The 14,843-nt window shown below is 39.1% G+C and overlaps 1 protein-coding gene and 1 long non-coding RNA gene across 2 annotated transcripts; both read right to left on the reverse strand.

Annotated features, from left to right (window-relative positions):
- Positions 1-3,284: 3,284 nt before the first annotated feature.
- On the reverse strand, positions 3,285-14,745 carry Atp5pb (ATP synthase peripheral stalk-membrane subunit b). The gene is made up of 7 exons (XM_048351757.1): positions 14,607-14,745; positions 14,293-14,329; positions 12,184-12,329; positions 9,434-9,597; positions 8,755-8,880; positions 4,657-4,836; positions 3,285-3,668 (listed from the first exon to the last, which is right to left on the reverse strand). The coding sequence occupies exons 1-7, from the start codon at positions 14,644-14,646 to the stop codon at positions 3,591-3,593; spliced, it is 771 nt and encodes a 256-aa protein (XP_048207714.1). The 5' UTR covers positions 14,647-14,745; the 3' UTR covers positions 3,285-3,590.
- On the reverse strand, positions 5,157-6,048 carry LOC125355407. The gene is made up of 2 exons (XR_007211657.1): positions 5,988-6,048; positions 5,157-5,766 (listed from the first exon to the last, which is right to left on the reverse strand). It is a non-coding gene; the product is annotated as an uncharacterized LOC125355407 (long non-coding RNA).
- Positions 14,746-14,843: the final 98 nt, after the last annotated feature.

Below are 14,843 nucleotides of genomic sequence, written 5' to 3' on the forward strand. Positions count from 1 at the left end.
ATTTTAATTCACTTTACCTCTTTTCAATAGTAACTTTTCCCTAGTCAGTTTATTTGAATGGCCAGAACCATTGGTAAGGCGATAGAAAGACTTGGAAAAAGTTACATTAAGTGAAGTAAGCCAGACCCAAGGAAACAGGTCACATGTTTTCCCTCATTTGTAATTAGAATGTGCCTATAAATCTACAAGTAAACCCAATAGATAATAAAAGACAAATAATTACACATGGACATGATTAATTAAGCAGCACTCTAAACATTCACACGGTGAATGATCCTTAGCAGAGGATCCTCTTAGTAGGATCACAAGGGCTCAATAGCTATGTGCATATGGTCATACAAAATGATGATTATCTAAATGAACTCCAGGAAATGGAAATAAGGTTCTTTTTTTGTTTTTTATTGTACTGTTTGCAGGTTCCTTTTCCCCTTTGGTTTATTCCCTTTTGTTGCTGTTTTTGATTTCTATATACTTTGTCGTGTTTACGTTTACCTGATTTGGGGAGGGGAAGGGGAAGCACAGAAAAAAAAATGGGACAAAGGGTGAACCAATTCAGTGATACTCACTAGACACTATGTTGGATATGAACTATACAACTTGGGGGTTGGGGGGGGGTCGGCAGTGGAAAAACTGGGAGAAAATGAGGGATGGGGTGACATTGTTCAATAAGAAATGTATCATTACCTGACTTATATCACGTTTACAATAAAAATTTTTGAAGTGATTTTTTAAAAAATCATGAAACAAAAACCTAGTCATTATTCTTTCTCTGCTTAAAAACCATTTGGCCCAGGCTGGTACCAGGGGCTTTGCCTGTAATCCTAGGTATTCAGGAGACTGAATCTAAGGATCAAGGTTTGAAGCCAGCCCAGGCAAGAAAGTTCCCAAGATTATCTACAATTAGCTGGAAGTAGAGCTCAAGTGTAAGACACTAGCCTTAAGTGAAAAAGCTAAGGGACAGTACCCAGACCCTGGGTTTATGCCTCAGTACTGGCATCAATACGAACAAAAAAATTATTTTGGTGGTTACTCTGCCTTAGAACAGAATCCAACGTGCCGTACTTAGGATGCAAATATGCCTATTTGTTTTACTCCTTGTTTTAAAAATAGCATATTCTCCCACATTCTATAATCAAACACTGCTTCATCTCCCTGAACTCAAATCCTTCAAGACATGGTTGGCTAACTTCCTTTTCCAAATGTCAGTGCAGACACCATTTCTTTTCTGGCCTTTCATCCTTCTGCTCCATGTTTTATTGTTTTCATTGACTTCACAGGACTGAAGTATTACTTATTCATATTAGCATTTGTTGAAATTATGATAGTTTGCTATGTGAAAAGTCAAAGTCAGCTGAACTGTATTTTCCAGAATTCTGAAATGCAGATGGATACAAAGCTCATTTTGTAGCTCATGTCGTGTTGGCTCACAAGTTGCAATTAGGCAACTTCTAATCTTTCTTGTGGATAATTCTTTCCCTAATCTTTGGGCCAAGGGTTTATGGATAATCATTTCATAAAGGTCACAGATAACAAAAGTTGACAAGTTTCACTCTAGTGATCTCTACTTGTTGCTGTCTTCCACTATCCATCCATCTTTCTTTAATTGCCTGCCAGGTAGACTTCAAGCTTCAGCATGAAAAATAATACCCCCGGGGAGGCGGGGGGTTGGGGGGAAATCCTAAGCAGATTCCACAATAAAGTCATATCCATTAAAAATAAGCCTGCCTCTGTACATCAGTTTGATAATAAAAATTTGAAAAAAAATAAATAAAAATAAGCCTGCATTTTAGTAGTCTGTTTCTTTGAACCCCGATTTGACTTAGTTATGTACAAGAGAAATGATGAAGCCTTACAGTAAGAACACCTATTATGGGCTTGCCATACTCTTAAACCACCCTGCTCCAAAATCTGTGTATGTTGCCCATCCTTCCTAGATTTTTGTGGGTTTTTTTTTTTTTAGGTATATAGCTGTAGCAAATTTTGCTTCTCCATATATGTTGGACTGCTATATTTTAGTTATTATAATGTAAATAACAGAGCTATCAATCTTCTGTACACAGATCTCTTCAAAGACCTGGCCTTTCCTCTTTGGAGCAGGCAACTGGGCTACGAACCCACCTACCTACACCTGACAAGATTGTACAATGTCACCATTTGGCTTGCTTTGTTTTGTTTTTCACCAGTTCTGAGTGGTTGGAACTCAGGGCCTGAGCGCTGTCCCTGGCTTCTTGTCACTCACGGCTAGCACTCTACCTCTTGAGCCACAGATCCACTTCTGGCTTTTTCTGTGTATGTAGTGCCGAGGAATGGAACCCAGGTCTTCATGCATGCTAGGCAAGCACTCTACCACTAAGCCACATTCCCAGCCCCCAGTTGGCTTTCTTTACAATTCTTGAGTATATATCCAATAGTGAAGGTGATAGGTAACCTACTAATTCCATTTTTAATTTTTTGAGGAACTGTCACTTTTTACAGTGGCTGCAGCATTTCCCATTTCCAAATATGTACACCCAGGTTCCAGTTTCTCCATATCCTCACCAACATGCAGCTTCTGTGGGTTTTGGTGAATACAGTAAATCTCACCAGTGGGTAGTTCCAACTTATTTGGTGCTGACTGAATCCAGGGCCTGATGCACAATGGCATATCTTCTACTGAACAACAGCTCTAGACCTTTTCTGTGTTTTGGACAGTTATACTCTATATTCATAAGTGATTCTGAAATTCTGAGTTTATAATATTTGCTACAGGCATACTACTAAAACTATAATGATTTAATATGTGATTTTTTAAATTTATTTTTTGTACTGGGATGTGAACTCATGTTTGCTCAATTCCTTGATAATTTAGGCTGGTTAATTGGAAATGAGTTTCATGGTCTTTTCTGATAGTTTTGAACTGAGGTGCTTCAGAGCTGGAATAGCTAGGATAATAGGTATGAGCCACTGGTGCCTAGCTTTAGTTATTCTAAGAATAGCAATTCAAAAGCTTCAACCAGGGCTGGGAATATGACCTCGTGGCAGGAGTGCTTGCCTCATATACATGAAGCCCCTAGTTTGATTCCCCAGCACCACATATATAGAAAACGGCCAGAAGTGGCACTGTGGCTCAAGTGGTGGAGTGCTAGCCTTGAGCAAAAAGAAGCCAGGGACAGCCCTGAGTTCAACACAAAGGACTGGCCAAAAAAAAAAAAAAAAAAAGCTTCAAGCATCCCATACCTTACAAGTTAGCTACAAATAACAGTGACTAGTTTTGTAAAAAAAAGAGAGACATCTTTTTGGTCTTAAATTGTCACTTTATTGGAAGATGGTAAAATTAGTTACCAAATGAAACTGTAACTTGGTAATAATCCTAAATTACACAACAAATTTTAATGAAAGCTTGTTCAAAAGTGATCAATCAAATAACTCTAAAGGCAGAGTAAGAATGAGAAACTTGACTGGCCAACAGATTCAGTTCACTAAATGAAATCTGAACTTTTCTTTTTAAGACAGGTAAACTGATTTCAGTAGATAGCAATAATGAAAGATTTTGCACACAGAGTAATTTCCACCCAGTCAACTGTTTTTGGTGATCTCTGTAGAACATTCATTTACATAACTGGCTGCGCCTGAGCCTTCTTTGCAAGCATCTTCAGATCTGTGATACACTTGGCAATTGTCTCCTTTTCCTGTGATAAGGAAAGAAAAAAAATAGACATTTCTGAAACATGGATGGGTATAAATTTTGTGATTTTAAAATACAATACCTACCAGATCAGAATCTCAAACTCATTACTAGTTTAAAATGGTACTCTACTTGAAAAGTAAATTTAATTATATAACATAAAACATGACTTATTTCATTTAAAAGCAAACTAAGGAAGTTAAAATTCTTCGGTTCAGTTTTTGTGGATGAAACCTAGAACTTGAGCCAGATACCCCCAACCACCAGCCCATGTTGTTGGCTTATATAGCTAAGATCCTTGAGAAAGATCAACACTTAGCAATATAGACAAGTTAAGAATAAGAATCATTTTTGTTTCTTTTTTATTTATTTTGGCTTTTCTAAGTTTCTTAGAGGAGTGTATTAAAATATTTAAAATGTATTATTTTATGCAAAGACAGTTAAAAAAAATAAAAACAATCAGTCAAATTTCATAAGACCTATCTTCCTAATTGTCTATAAATTATGTAGAAAATGAACAAAAAGGCCTACATATGCCATGTATCTGGGGGGTGGGGGAATCAAATCAAAAGTAAATAAAGAATATAAACTTAAATACTGTTTACTCAAAAGTAATAGGAAGTATTTGTTTTCTTTTCAAGTTAGATGAAACAGCTAAGAACAGAAAACAGAATGGAGATCATGAGATTAGGAAACGAAAATGTACATTTTACAGAGAATATCTTGGCTATTTGCCGCCCAGATGATGGACCATGAACACCACTCATCACAACCAGTGCTCTCAATGACCACTCCACTGGTTTTGAAACTTTAAAAGGGAAAGTCATTGTGACATCTGTGTAGCACTTCTTAGCTTATCACTGACCAAAAAAAAAAAAAAAAAATTAACTCTGCTGCTTCTAGGTAAACACTCCTTAGCAGTTATTTCAAACAATAGCAGATAATAATCAGAGACACCCATACAACTCCAGAAGCTACAAAAGCTCCTGTACCTGCTGTGCAGAGATGCTCTGTATCACACGCGCCTCCACCCAGTTTATCATGTGTTCTTGCTCTTTTCGATGCATCATATTCTGCACTGAGATATGGTAGTCCAGGCGATTCTTTACCTCCTTGTATACTCGATGCAGCCGATCCCGGTAAGAAACCTCCAAGGCCATAGCAATGTTATTCTGGAGCAAAATTAAGGAATGATGAGTATTATTTGCATACTTGAAGGAATTCTGTTGTGAGAATTTTGCCATTCAGAATGCATTTCTTTTCATGAAAGACCTTTAATACAAATGAACAGGTAACAAACATGTAGTAAAAAGAAAATTGTAACAGTATAGGCATTTGGTCTGCCATAGCTTCCTTGTGGGCTACCATTTTTGTTGATTTCTTATATTCTCTCAGGAACATTCCTGATATGATGATGAAAATGTACTATACAACCTAGGGGTAAGGAGAGGAGGGAAAAACTGGGAATGAGGGAAGGAATGACACTGTTCAAAAAGAAGTGTACTTATTACCTTACTTATGTAACTGGAATCCCTTTATATATCACCTTTATTATAACAATAAGAATATAACTCAAACCCAGTGGGGTGAGGGAAGAACTATTAATGGAAAAGATAGCTGGAATGATTTTGAAATTAGGAATAGCACACAAAAGAAAATTTAAGTTGTAACTAATTTAAGGGTTGGGGGCATGGCTTAAGTGTTAAAAAGCTCCTGCCTAACAAGCATGAGGCCCTGCATTCAAACACTAGTATACAAAAGTCATAACTGATTTAAAAAATTTTAAATAGCTTGTACCATCTATGAAAGAGCAGGGAGATGTAAACTAAACGACTTTATTTGTACTTTCTGTACAAAAGTCTTACATACATGTAATCAGAATATCTAGTAAGTCCTAGCACAGTGGCTCACACCTATGATCCTAGCTATTCAGGAGGTAAATAGTTTAAGGCCACCGCATGGCTGAGATAACCCTATTTCAATTGATGAAAACCTGTACACACCTATCACGTCAGCTATATGGGAACTTAGAAATAGAAAGATCTTGGTTGACACTAAAGCTACCAGCACAACTATGTTCATCACAGCACAATTTACTATGACTAAAACCAACCCAGGGGGGCTGGGAATGTGGTCTAGTGGTAGAGTGCTTGCCTCATATACATGAAGCCCTGGGTTCGATTCCTCAGCACCATATAAACAGAAAAAGCCAGAAGGGGGCGCTGTGGCTCAAGTGGTAGCATACTAACCTTGAGCAAAATGAAGCCAGGGACAGTGCCCAGGCTCTGAGTTCAAGCCCCAGGACTGGCAAAAAACAAAAAACCTAAAACCAACCCAGATACCCCTCAGTAGATCAATGGATCAAGAAAATGTAGTACATATACAAAATGGAATTCTATGTTTCTATCAGAAAGAATGACATTGCCCCATTTGTAAGGAAATGGAAAGACTTGGAAAAAAAAAATCATACTAAGTGAAGTGAGCCAGACCCAAAGAAAGAGACTCTGGTTTCCCTCATTGGCAATAAGTAGTACATGTGTAGGATAGTCCTAGTACAAGATCACAATAGCTCAATAGCTATGTACATACATATGAACACATAAGATGATGCTAAGGGAAATGAACTGCAAGTTATAGAAATAAGTGGTTTGTCATTGTTGTTATTTTCAATGTACCATGAGAAATTATGCCTTTTTCTTTTGTCTTTCTTCCTCATGGTTTTACTCCTGATGTCACTGTAACTGATTTTGATACCCTGGGTTTTGTATATCGGAACTAGGGAAGGGAAGGGGAATATCAAAATGGAGACACAAAGGGTAAAAATTGAACCAATGCAACAGCAATACTTAGAAGACAATATGCTGTAAACCAAGTGTACAACTTAGGGGGTAGAAGGAGAGGGAATTGGAGAGGGGGGAAAGTGGGAGAAAAATGAGGGAGGAAGTAACTAGTTTGATAGGAAATGTACTCACTGCCTTACATATGAAACTATAACCCCTCTGTACATCTCTCTGACAATAAATAAATAAAGAAATTATAAAAAGAAAGATCTTGGTTGAGGCCAGGCTGGGAATAAAGTGAGACTGTATTTGAAAACTAACTAAAGCAAAATATTCCAGGATGTGGCATGGCTCAAGTGGGAGAATGTCTTCCTAGTAAGTTCAAAAGAAAATCAGATAACTTACATTCAAACTCACAAAGCAAATTCAGAACACAGTAGAGCTTTTTACTATGTTCAGAACATAGATCCTAAAACATTTATTATTCTAAAATTAGGAACACATTCTCAAGTATGGTCTTTAAGCCCAGAATTTCATGTCTAATACTTAAGATTTTTCATGTTGAAATGTTACATTAAGAAGCACCTATGAAAAGATAAATGAGATGCAGAGATAAAGCATCTAAAAATCTTGATGTTCTAAGTATTTCTCACTGTGGTCTCAAGTACTCTTATCAGTCAGTATAGATTTATGGCTACATTCCAAGACCTGTAGAATCAGAACTTGTGAAATTTCTAAAAATCTGCATTCTTTTTAACAAGATTATTCATAAGATTCTTGAGCATACAAATGTTTAATCATGTCAGAAAACATTAAAACCTCTTTTGCTATAAATTTAGATTACAACTGGAGAATATTTATTATTTTGGTTTTTGCCAGTCCTGGGGCTTGAATTCAGGGCCTAAGCACTGTCCCTGGCTTCTTTTTGCTCAAGGCTAGCACTCTACCACTTGAGCCACAGTGCCACTTCCAGCTTTTTTTTTTTCTATATATGTGGTGCTGAGGAATCGACCCCAGGGCTTCATGTATGCAAGCTGAACACTTTTAACCACTAGGCCATATTCCCAGCCCTGAGAATATTTATTGTTTCATGTATATCACACACAAATACTTTGTCTTTTAAAGAAACAAATGAGAGCATGTACAGTTTTTCTTTTAAATAAATGATTACTTAAGCTTTTTTTTTGTGTGTGTGGTTTTTTTTGCCAGTCCTGGGGCTTGAATTCAGGGCTTGAGCACTGTGCCTAGCTTTTTGTTCAAGGCTAGCACTCTAACTCTTGAGTCACAGCGCCACTTCTGGCTTTTTCTATACATGTGGGCCTGAGGAATCGAACCCAGGGCTTCATGCATGCTAGGCAAGCACTCTACCACTAAGCCACATTCCCAAGTTTTTGTTTATAAAATATTTAATAGATACTTGTTGAATTCTTGTGTGTTTAAGTACCATGTCAAAGCACAGTGCTGGGCTGGGAATATGGCCTAGTGGTAAAATGCTTGCCTCATATACATGAAACCCTAGGTTCGATTCCTCAGCACCACATATATAGAAAAAGCTGGTGTGGCACTGTGGCTCAAGTGGTAGCGTACTAGCCTTGAGCAAAAAGAAGCCAGAGACAGTGCTCAGGCCCGAGTTCAAGCCCCAAGACTGGCAAAAAAAGCAAAAAAAGCACAGTGCTGAAAATATACCAAAGGAAGAAAATTTTTGCCTTTATGGAGCTTACTTCTACCCAGGCATGAGAGAGCAGGATGTAAATAGTTAAGTAAATGTGTCACTGGGTAACAAACACTAGGAAGAACAATAACTAGCACAGAAGCAGAGGACATTACAGGATGAAGAGTTGTCAATAAAGTTCACTAATCAGGATTTTTGAGCTGAGAGTCCCCCCTCCCCCAAAAGGAGTGAAGCAAAGTATATGAATTTCTGGGGAAGAAGTGTTCCAGGCACAGAAAAAGAAGCCCAAGAAGCTAGGCTTGCTGGCTAATGCCTGTAATCCTAGCTACTCAGAAGGCAGAGATTGGAGGATGGCAGTTCAAGGTCAGCATTGGTGAAAAATTTGTGAACTTCTATCCAAACTTGTAAGCAAAATCAAGTAAGTCCAATTTAATAATTTCTCGTGAGAAGTTATTTCTTTTGTTTTATGCTAAGGTTTGAACCCAGGACTTGTGTCTGCTAGATAAGTACTCTACTATGGAGCTACATCTCCAGTCCATTCTTCTTTTTATTTAAGGCAAAAGATTTATATGACCTGATAAGAAACCAGCTTGTTTTTCAGATATACACAAATGAATATTATAAATATTGCAACCTACCCTCTGGACATCAAAAAGGTAGTGGCGTTTCTGAACCAGGGCCTGCTGTGCCTTCTCTGCATCAATTGCATCCTGGATTTGTTTGATGGAACCCTGTTTCACCTCTTCTAGTTGGGCAATTTTTTGCTGTAATTATAAAATCAACAAGAGTATAAAAACAGATTTTATGCTTAGGATTCTACCTCTCATTTGTGAGAATACCCACAAAGAAAGATATACATATGAGGAAATACAGAAATCCTCAACAAAGAATTACTTACTATCTGGAGGCCTGGCTCAGACTTGTAATCCTAGCTACTCAGAAGGTTGAGATCTGAGTATCATGTTTCAAAGCCAGCCCAGGCAGAAAAGTCCCTGTGAGACTCTTATCTCCAATTAATCACCAGAAAACCAGAAGTGGTGCCGGGCTCAAGGTGGTAGAGCACTAGCCTTGAGCTGAAGGGCTCAGGGACAGCACCCAGGCCCAGAGTTCAAGCCCCACAACTGATCAACCAAAAAAAAAGAATTGCTTATTAAAGTTATACAATAGCTTGTTGATTGAGTATGACTAAGGAAAAGGCAGAGTATGGTAGATGTAAAAAAAAAAAAAAAACAACCTAAAATTAAGCAAAATTAACAATAACAGCAACAAATGTTTCTCCTATAATCTAAAAGGGGATATAAAGTTTATGATTCTTACCTCATTGATTTTATCAATAAAATCTGCGAAAGAGGCTCCATATTTTTTAATAACATAGACCATTATTCCTAATAATGATAAGCCAGAGAAGGTCTCTGGAGTAATCACATATATTTCTTTGGATAGAAAATACAAGATAAGCCCAGTGCCAAGCATGTAGGGTCCTGAAAGAAAAAAGAATTATTTTTAAAGAATGGATATACTATGCAGGATATTAAATGCTTGTGCATTTGATTATCTGGAAGCAAAGTGAAGTGATGATTTAAAATAATCAAGATTCAACACCAGCTTAAGAAGCAATATGGCAGAGTTGGAAGAACATACATGACTCCATGATCTATAAGAAATAATCAAAACAAGTTTCCTCAAAGAGTTGATAAACTTGATAAATAATGTACCTAAAGTGCTCAGCATAACAACTCAACAAACAAATAGTTCTACAAAGATGTCAGGTTACTTTCTACAGTAATCTATCCAGAAAAATATACTATTTACTGAACAGAAGCACTGGATAGGAAAACATTTATTCCTGGCCTATTTTTAACTGAGTAGCAATCTGATAGAGGAAACAAGAAAAACTCTAACAACTTCTGTATACGAAGCAAGCGCTCTTTTTTCTTTTTTTTGGCCAGTCCTGGGGCTTGGACTCAGGGTCTGAGCACTGTCCCTGGCTTCTTTTTGCTCAAGGCTAGCACTCTGCCGCTTGAGCCACAGCGCCACTTCTGGCCATTTTCTGTATATGTGGTGCTGGGGAATTGAACCCAGGGCCTCATGTATACGAAGCAAGCGCTCTTGCCACTAGGCTATATCCCCAGCCCTCTAACAACTTCTGTAAAAGTAAACATAAGAATTCTTGGGCTAGGAATATGGCTTAGCGGTAGAGTGCTCGCCATGCATGCATGAAGCCCTGGGTTCAATTCCTCAGCACCACATAAACAGAAAAGGCCAGAAGTGGAGCTATGGCTCAAGTGGTAGAGTGCTAGCCTTGAGCAAAAAGGAAGCCAGGGACAGTGCTCAGGCCCTGAATTCAAGCCCCGGGACTGGCAAAAAAAAAAAAAAAAAAAAAAAAGAATTCTCAACTTTTCTACCACCTAATAATGTTTAAAATATTATCTTTTTCTTTAACCAGGCTAGGAGTTCAGAAAGGAACGGTTTTTGGATTAAAAACATTTCTTTAGCATTTTCCTTGGTAACTCACATGAAATCAGGCTAGTATAAAGCTGGTTTTTCAGGGAGTATTGTATGGTGTTTCTGAGCAGCACTACTAACAAGGGAAGTTCTTACAGTAATAAGACCCAAAGGGTTACATTCTTAAATCATTTTTTTATCCAGATTTAAAGTTTTAGTAGCTCTTTCAGAAATATTGCTTTCAGGGCTGGGAATATGGCCTAGTGGCAAGAGTGCTTGCCTTGTATACATGAAGCCCTGGGTTCAATTCCCCAGCACCACATATATGGAAAACGGCCAGAAGGGGCGCTGTGGCTCAGGTGGCAGAGTGCTAGCCTTGAGCGGGAAGAAGCCAGGGATGGTGCTCAGGCCCTGAGTCCAAGGCCCAGGACTGGCCAAAAAAAAAAAAAAGAAATATTGCTTTCAGTACATACAGTAACATTTTGATCTATAAATCCAATACAATAATTTTCTTGCAATCTCAGTGAAGGAAATGCTACTTTAGGCTATTCTAGGGCTAAAAAAGAAGTCTATGGGGGCTGGGAATATGGTTTAGCAGTAAAATGTTTGCCTATTATGCCCTGAGTTGGATTCCTCAGCATCACATAAACAGAAAAAGCCGGAAGTGATGCTGTGCTGTGCTCAGCAAAAAGGAGCCAGAGACAGTGCCCAGGCCCTGAGTCCCAAGTCCCAGGATTGGCAAAAAACAAAAGAATCTTCGGTTCCCAAAGTTTCATAGTCATAGTCTTTTGGGTACAGCAAGAAACAATGTCAACTTAATCAGGGGACCGACCTTTAAGTTCAGCTTAGTCACTAGCAGAATAATAGAAATTTCACAAATCCTTTTCTATCTTTTCTAAGTAATAAAAATGTTTTCATGGGAATATTTTAAGGTTTACGTGTTGGACATGAAATCAGTCATAAAAATGCAAGATCCAAATTAATGTCTTTTTTAAGGGAAGCAGCTGATAATAGTCTAATTTATTTATATATGTATATATACATGCATATACAATATGAAGTTCATACTAACACAATATAGTATATATAATAAAATATGTAATTACTGGTTTTTGTTGCCTTACTTTTTTATCTACAGCTTTTATTTTACATGGCTACTCATACTTTTATTGTGTACCCTATAAAAGACTGTATTTTCCACATGGCAAGCACTCAGAAAATTTGTCCTATCAACAAATAGAAACAATGTGGTTAAACTTCCAAATAACTTCATTCCAAAGAGTAACCAAATCAAGTTTTTAAGTTTTTATAGTGAAACACCACCATTTCTTTTTCTTTCTTTTTTTTTTTGCCAGTTTCTGGGCTTGAACTCTGGGCCTGGGTGCTGTCTCTGAGCTTGTTTTGCTCAAGGCTAGCATTCTACCACTTGAGCCACAACGGGACTTGCAGCTTTTCCTGTTTATGTGATACTGAGGAATTGAACCTAGGGCTTCACGCATGCTAGGCAAGCACTCTACCACTAAGCCAAATCCCAAACCCTCACCATTTCTTAAAAACAACAAAACAACTGACTGGTACCATATTCAATTATACTATTAAATATGGGGCAAATGCTTACTTGCCTGTTACACCAGTTTTAGGATAAAGAAACTGGAAGAATTCCTCTGGAATCAGCCCTAAACGTACTTTTCCTCCATATTCGGGAAGAGGTGGCACAGGGGCAAAACTTGGCTGTGAAGTGTGGAAAATCCTTTTTGTCTGCAATACCCTGTAGGTAGCAATTGTACAAATTAAAAACTTGTTCTTCAAAGAAAACAAAAATAGGAACAATTAGCACTGCTCTTCCATTGGGGAGGATTTAGTTTCCCAACTGTTATAATGGAAAGAGAATAGAAAGGTCAGGAGTGACAAGGACAACTTAGTCTCAGACACTCAAAAGACTCCCTCTAAGTCTTATAGATCACTTGGTTAACATTCCGTATGCCTATTACTTGCAATGAGATATAGAAGATGTCTACAGCCAGAGTATATGGGTTAAAACCCTACACTTGCCATTTGATTTTTATTTTTATTTTTATTTTTTATTTGCCACTCCAGGCACTTGGAGTCAGGGCCTGAGCACTGTCTCTGGCTTCTTTTTGCTCGAGGCTAGCACTCTACCTCTTGAGCCACAGCTCTACTTCTGTTTTTTTCTGTTTACATGGTGCTGAGGAATCGAACCCAGGGATTCAGGCATGCTAGGCAAGCACTCTACCACTAGGCCACATTCCCAGTCCTTGCCATTTGATTTTGAGCAAAGAATTTACTTGGTAATCTCAGATTTCCCTGTGCAATATGGGAATAGAGCAAATTAAGAGTTGTTGTGATGACTGAGTTTATATATATAAAGTTCCGAGAATGGTAAAATTCTACATAAATAGTTTGCTATTATATGCCTGCGTTGGAGGCTCCTTAAAACCAAAAATTTGGGGCTGGGAATATGGCCTAGTGGCAAGAGTGCTTGCCTTCTACACATGAAGCTCTCAGTTCGATTCCCCAGCACCACATATATGGAAAACGGCCAGAAGGGGCGCTGTGGCTCAGGTGGCTGAGTGCTAGCCTTGAGCGGGAAGAAGCCAGGGACAGTGCTCAGGCCCTGAGTCCAAGGCCCAGGACTGGCCAAAAAAAAAAAAAAAGCCAAAAAATGGTCATTTCTAAATATTCCCTTTGATGAACTGCTAATCACTATGTAACAGGCCCTTTCAGTGTTGGGTAGCTAGCTCTATGTTCAACTTTCAAGTAAGCTGCTACATTATATCCTTGGAAATTCACTGTTTCTAAATTTGCTTGTCTATGGAAGACAGCTCCTGTGCATCTAAGGTTAATCATAGCTCCCTCACAATTCTGCCTGCCTGTGGCAGAGCAGGCAAAAAAGAACAAACAAGAATAAAAGGCTTCGGAAATAGCCTCGGTTAAAGTTAATAGTTGCCCATATTACAGTAGAAATAGTAGTCGAAGGGGTGGTTAAACAATCTGAATGAAGTGTCTGGTTGATGCAGTCTGGAGATAAGAGAAGAAAAGAAAATTAGGGTTTTTTTCCCCCCCTTGTATCTTCTACAGCTATTTCACTTCCTATCTGTACAAATTAAAAAGAAAAATGGTTTCTTTTTGCAGTGCTTGGAATTACAGTCCCTCCTGCACGGAGCATAAACCCGGCTCATAATTTTCCCCCATCTGGAAGTAACCTATTGTCTCACTTTATTGCATTTGCAGAATTACAGATAAATTAAGGCCATTTCTTCAAACCATAGTTATCAAGTTTGCTAGCTTTTCAAGTAAAAAATGGCATCTTTTATCTTGGAGTGACAGGATAAAAACTTGCAGTACTGACTCATGATTCAGGGGCAAATAGTAGTGTCTCTGCCTGCAGGCAGAGACACTGAAAAGAACATCCTTCACTGTTTTACTTAACAAAATGTGTTCTTGGTTATGTCATCTAGTTATTGACCTTACAACTGTCAATAGCTGAAGGTCACGGAGTGGGGGGTCGGCTTACAAAATAAAACCGTACTTGTAATTTACTTCTCTTAACCACCTTAAGGTGATGTGTTGAAGTCTGAGGCAGTTACAAGAGTTTGGGTGAGGGGAGGCTTTAAGCGTGCCCAAATTAGGAAGACCTAAAGGTAAGAGGGCACGGGGAAAGGAAGCAAGAGATAAACAAGGCCGAGGAGTGCGTTCCCCGGCCCACTCACCCCGGTCCCAGAAAGGCTGCGTTCTTCAGACCCGGAGCTGCAGAAAGACAAGATGCAGGTCAACAAAAATTAAGGAAAAATTGGTTTGCTCCTTCCTCGGTTTCTGCAGGGCCAGACCACGAAGGCCACGAGCCCCGCTCCGGTACCCCGAGACGGCGCTCCCGTCCCAGCGGGCTATCCCCCTCGTCCAGGCCCAAAGTCATTGCTCTGCTGTCACCGATTCTCCCCCTCCCCCCAGCCCCAACACCTTGACTCGCTTTTTTCCAAACACCCCGAACACCCCGAGAGCCCGGACAAGTTTCCACGCCTCTCACCCGCAGCGGTGACGGCGGAGAGTGCCACCCGGGACAACATGGTTAGCAGATGCCCATACAGCAGCCACCACAGAATCCCTGTGACCTCCACCTGAGACCGAGTCTGGGGACAGGCGCAAGATGGCCGCCAGCAAGTCTCGCGAGATGCAAGTATTGTATCGGATTTCCCCTTTAGAGTTTTCTTTTTTCCTCGCGAGAAGAGGCAAAGGCTCGCTGAAAACCTGCTGAGGGAGAGGC

The sequence above is a fragment of the Perognathus longimembris genome, chromosome 7 (genome assembly GCF_023159225.1).
Source record: "Perognathus longimembris pacificus isolate PPM17 chromosome 7, ASM2315922v1, whole genome shotgun sequence".
Taxonomy (NCBI): Eukaryota; Metazoa; Chordata; class Mammalia; order Rodentia; family Heteromyidae; genus Perognathus; species Perognathus longimembris.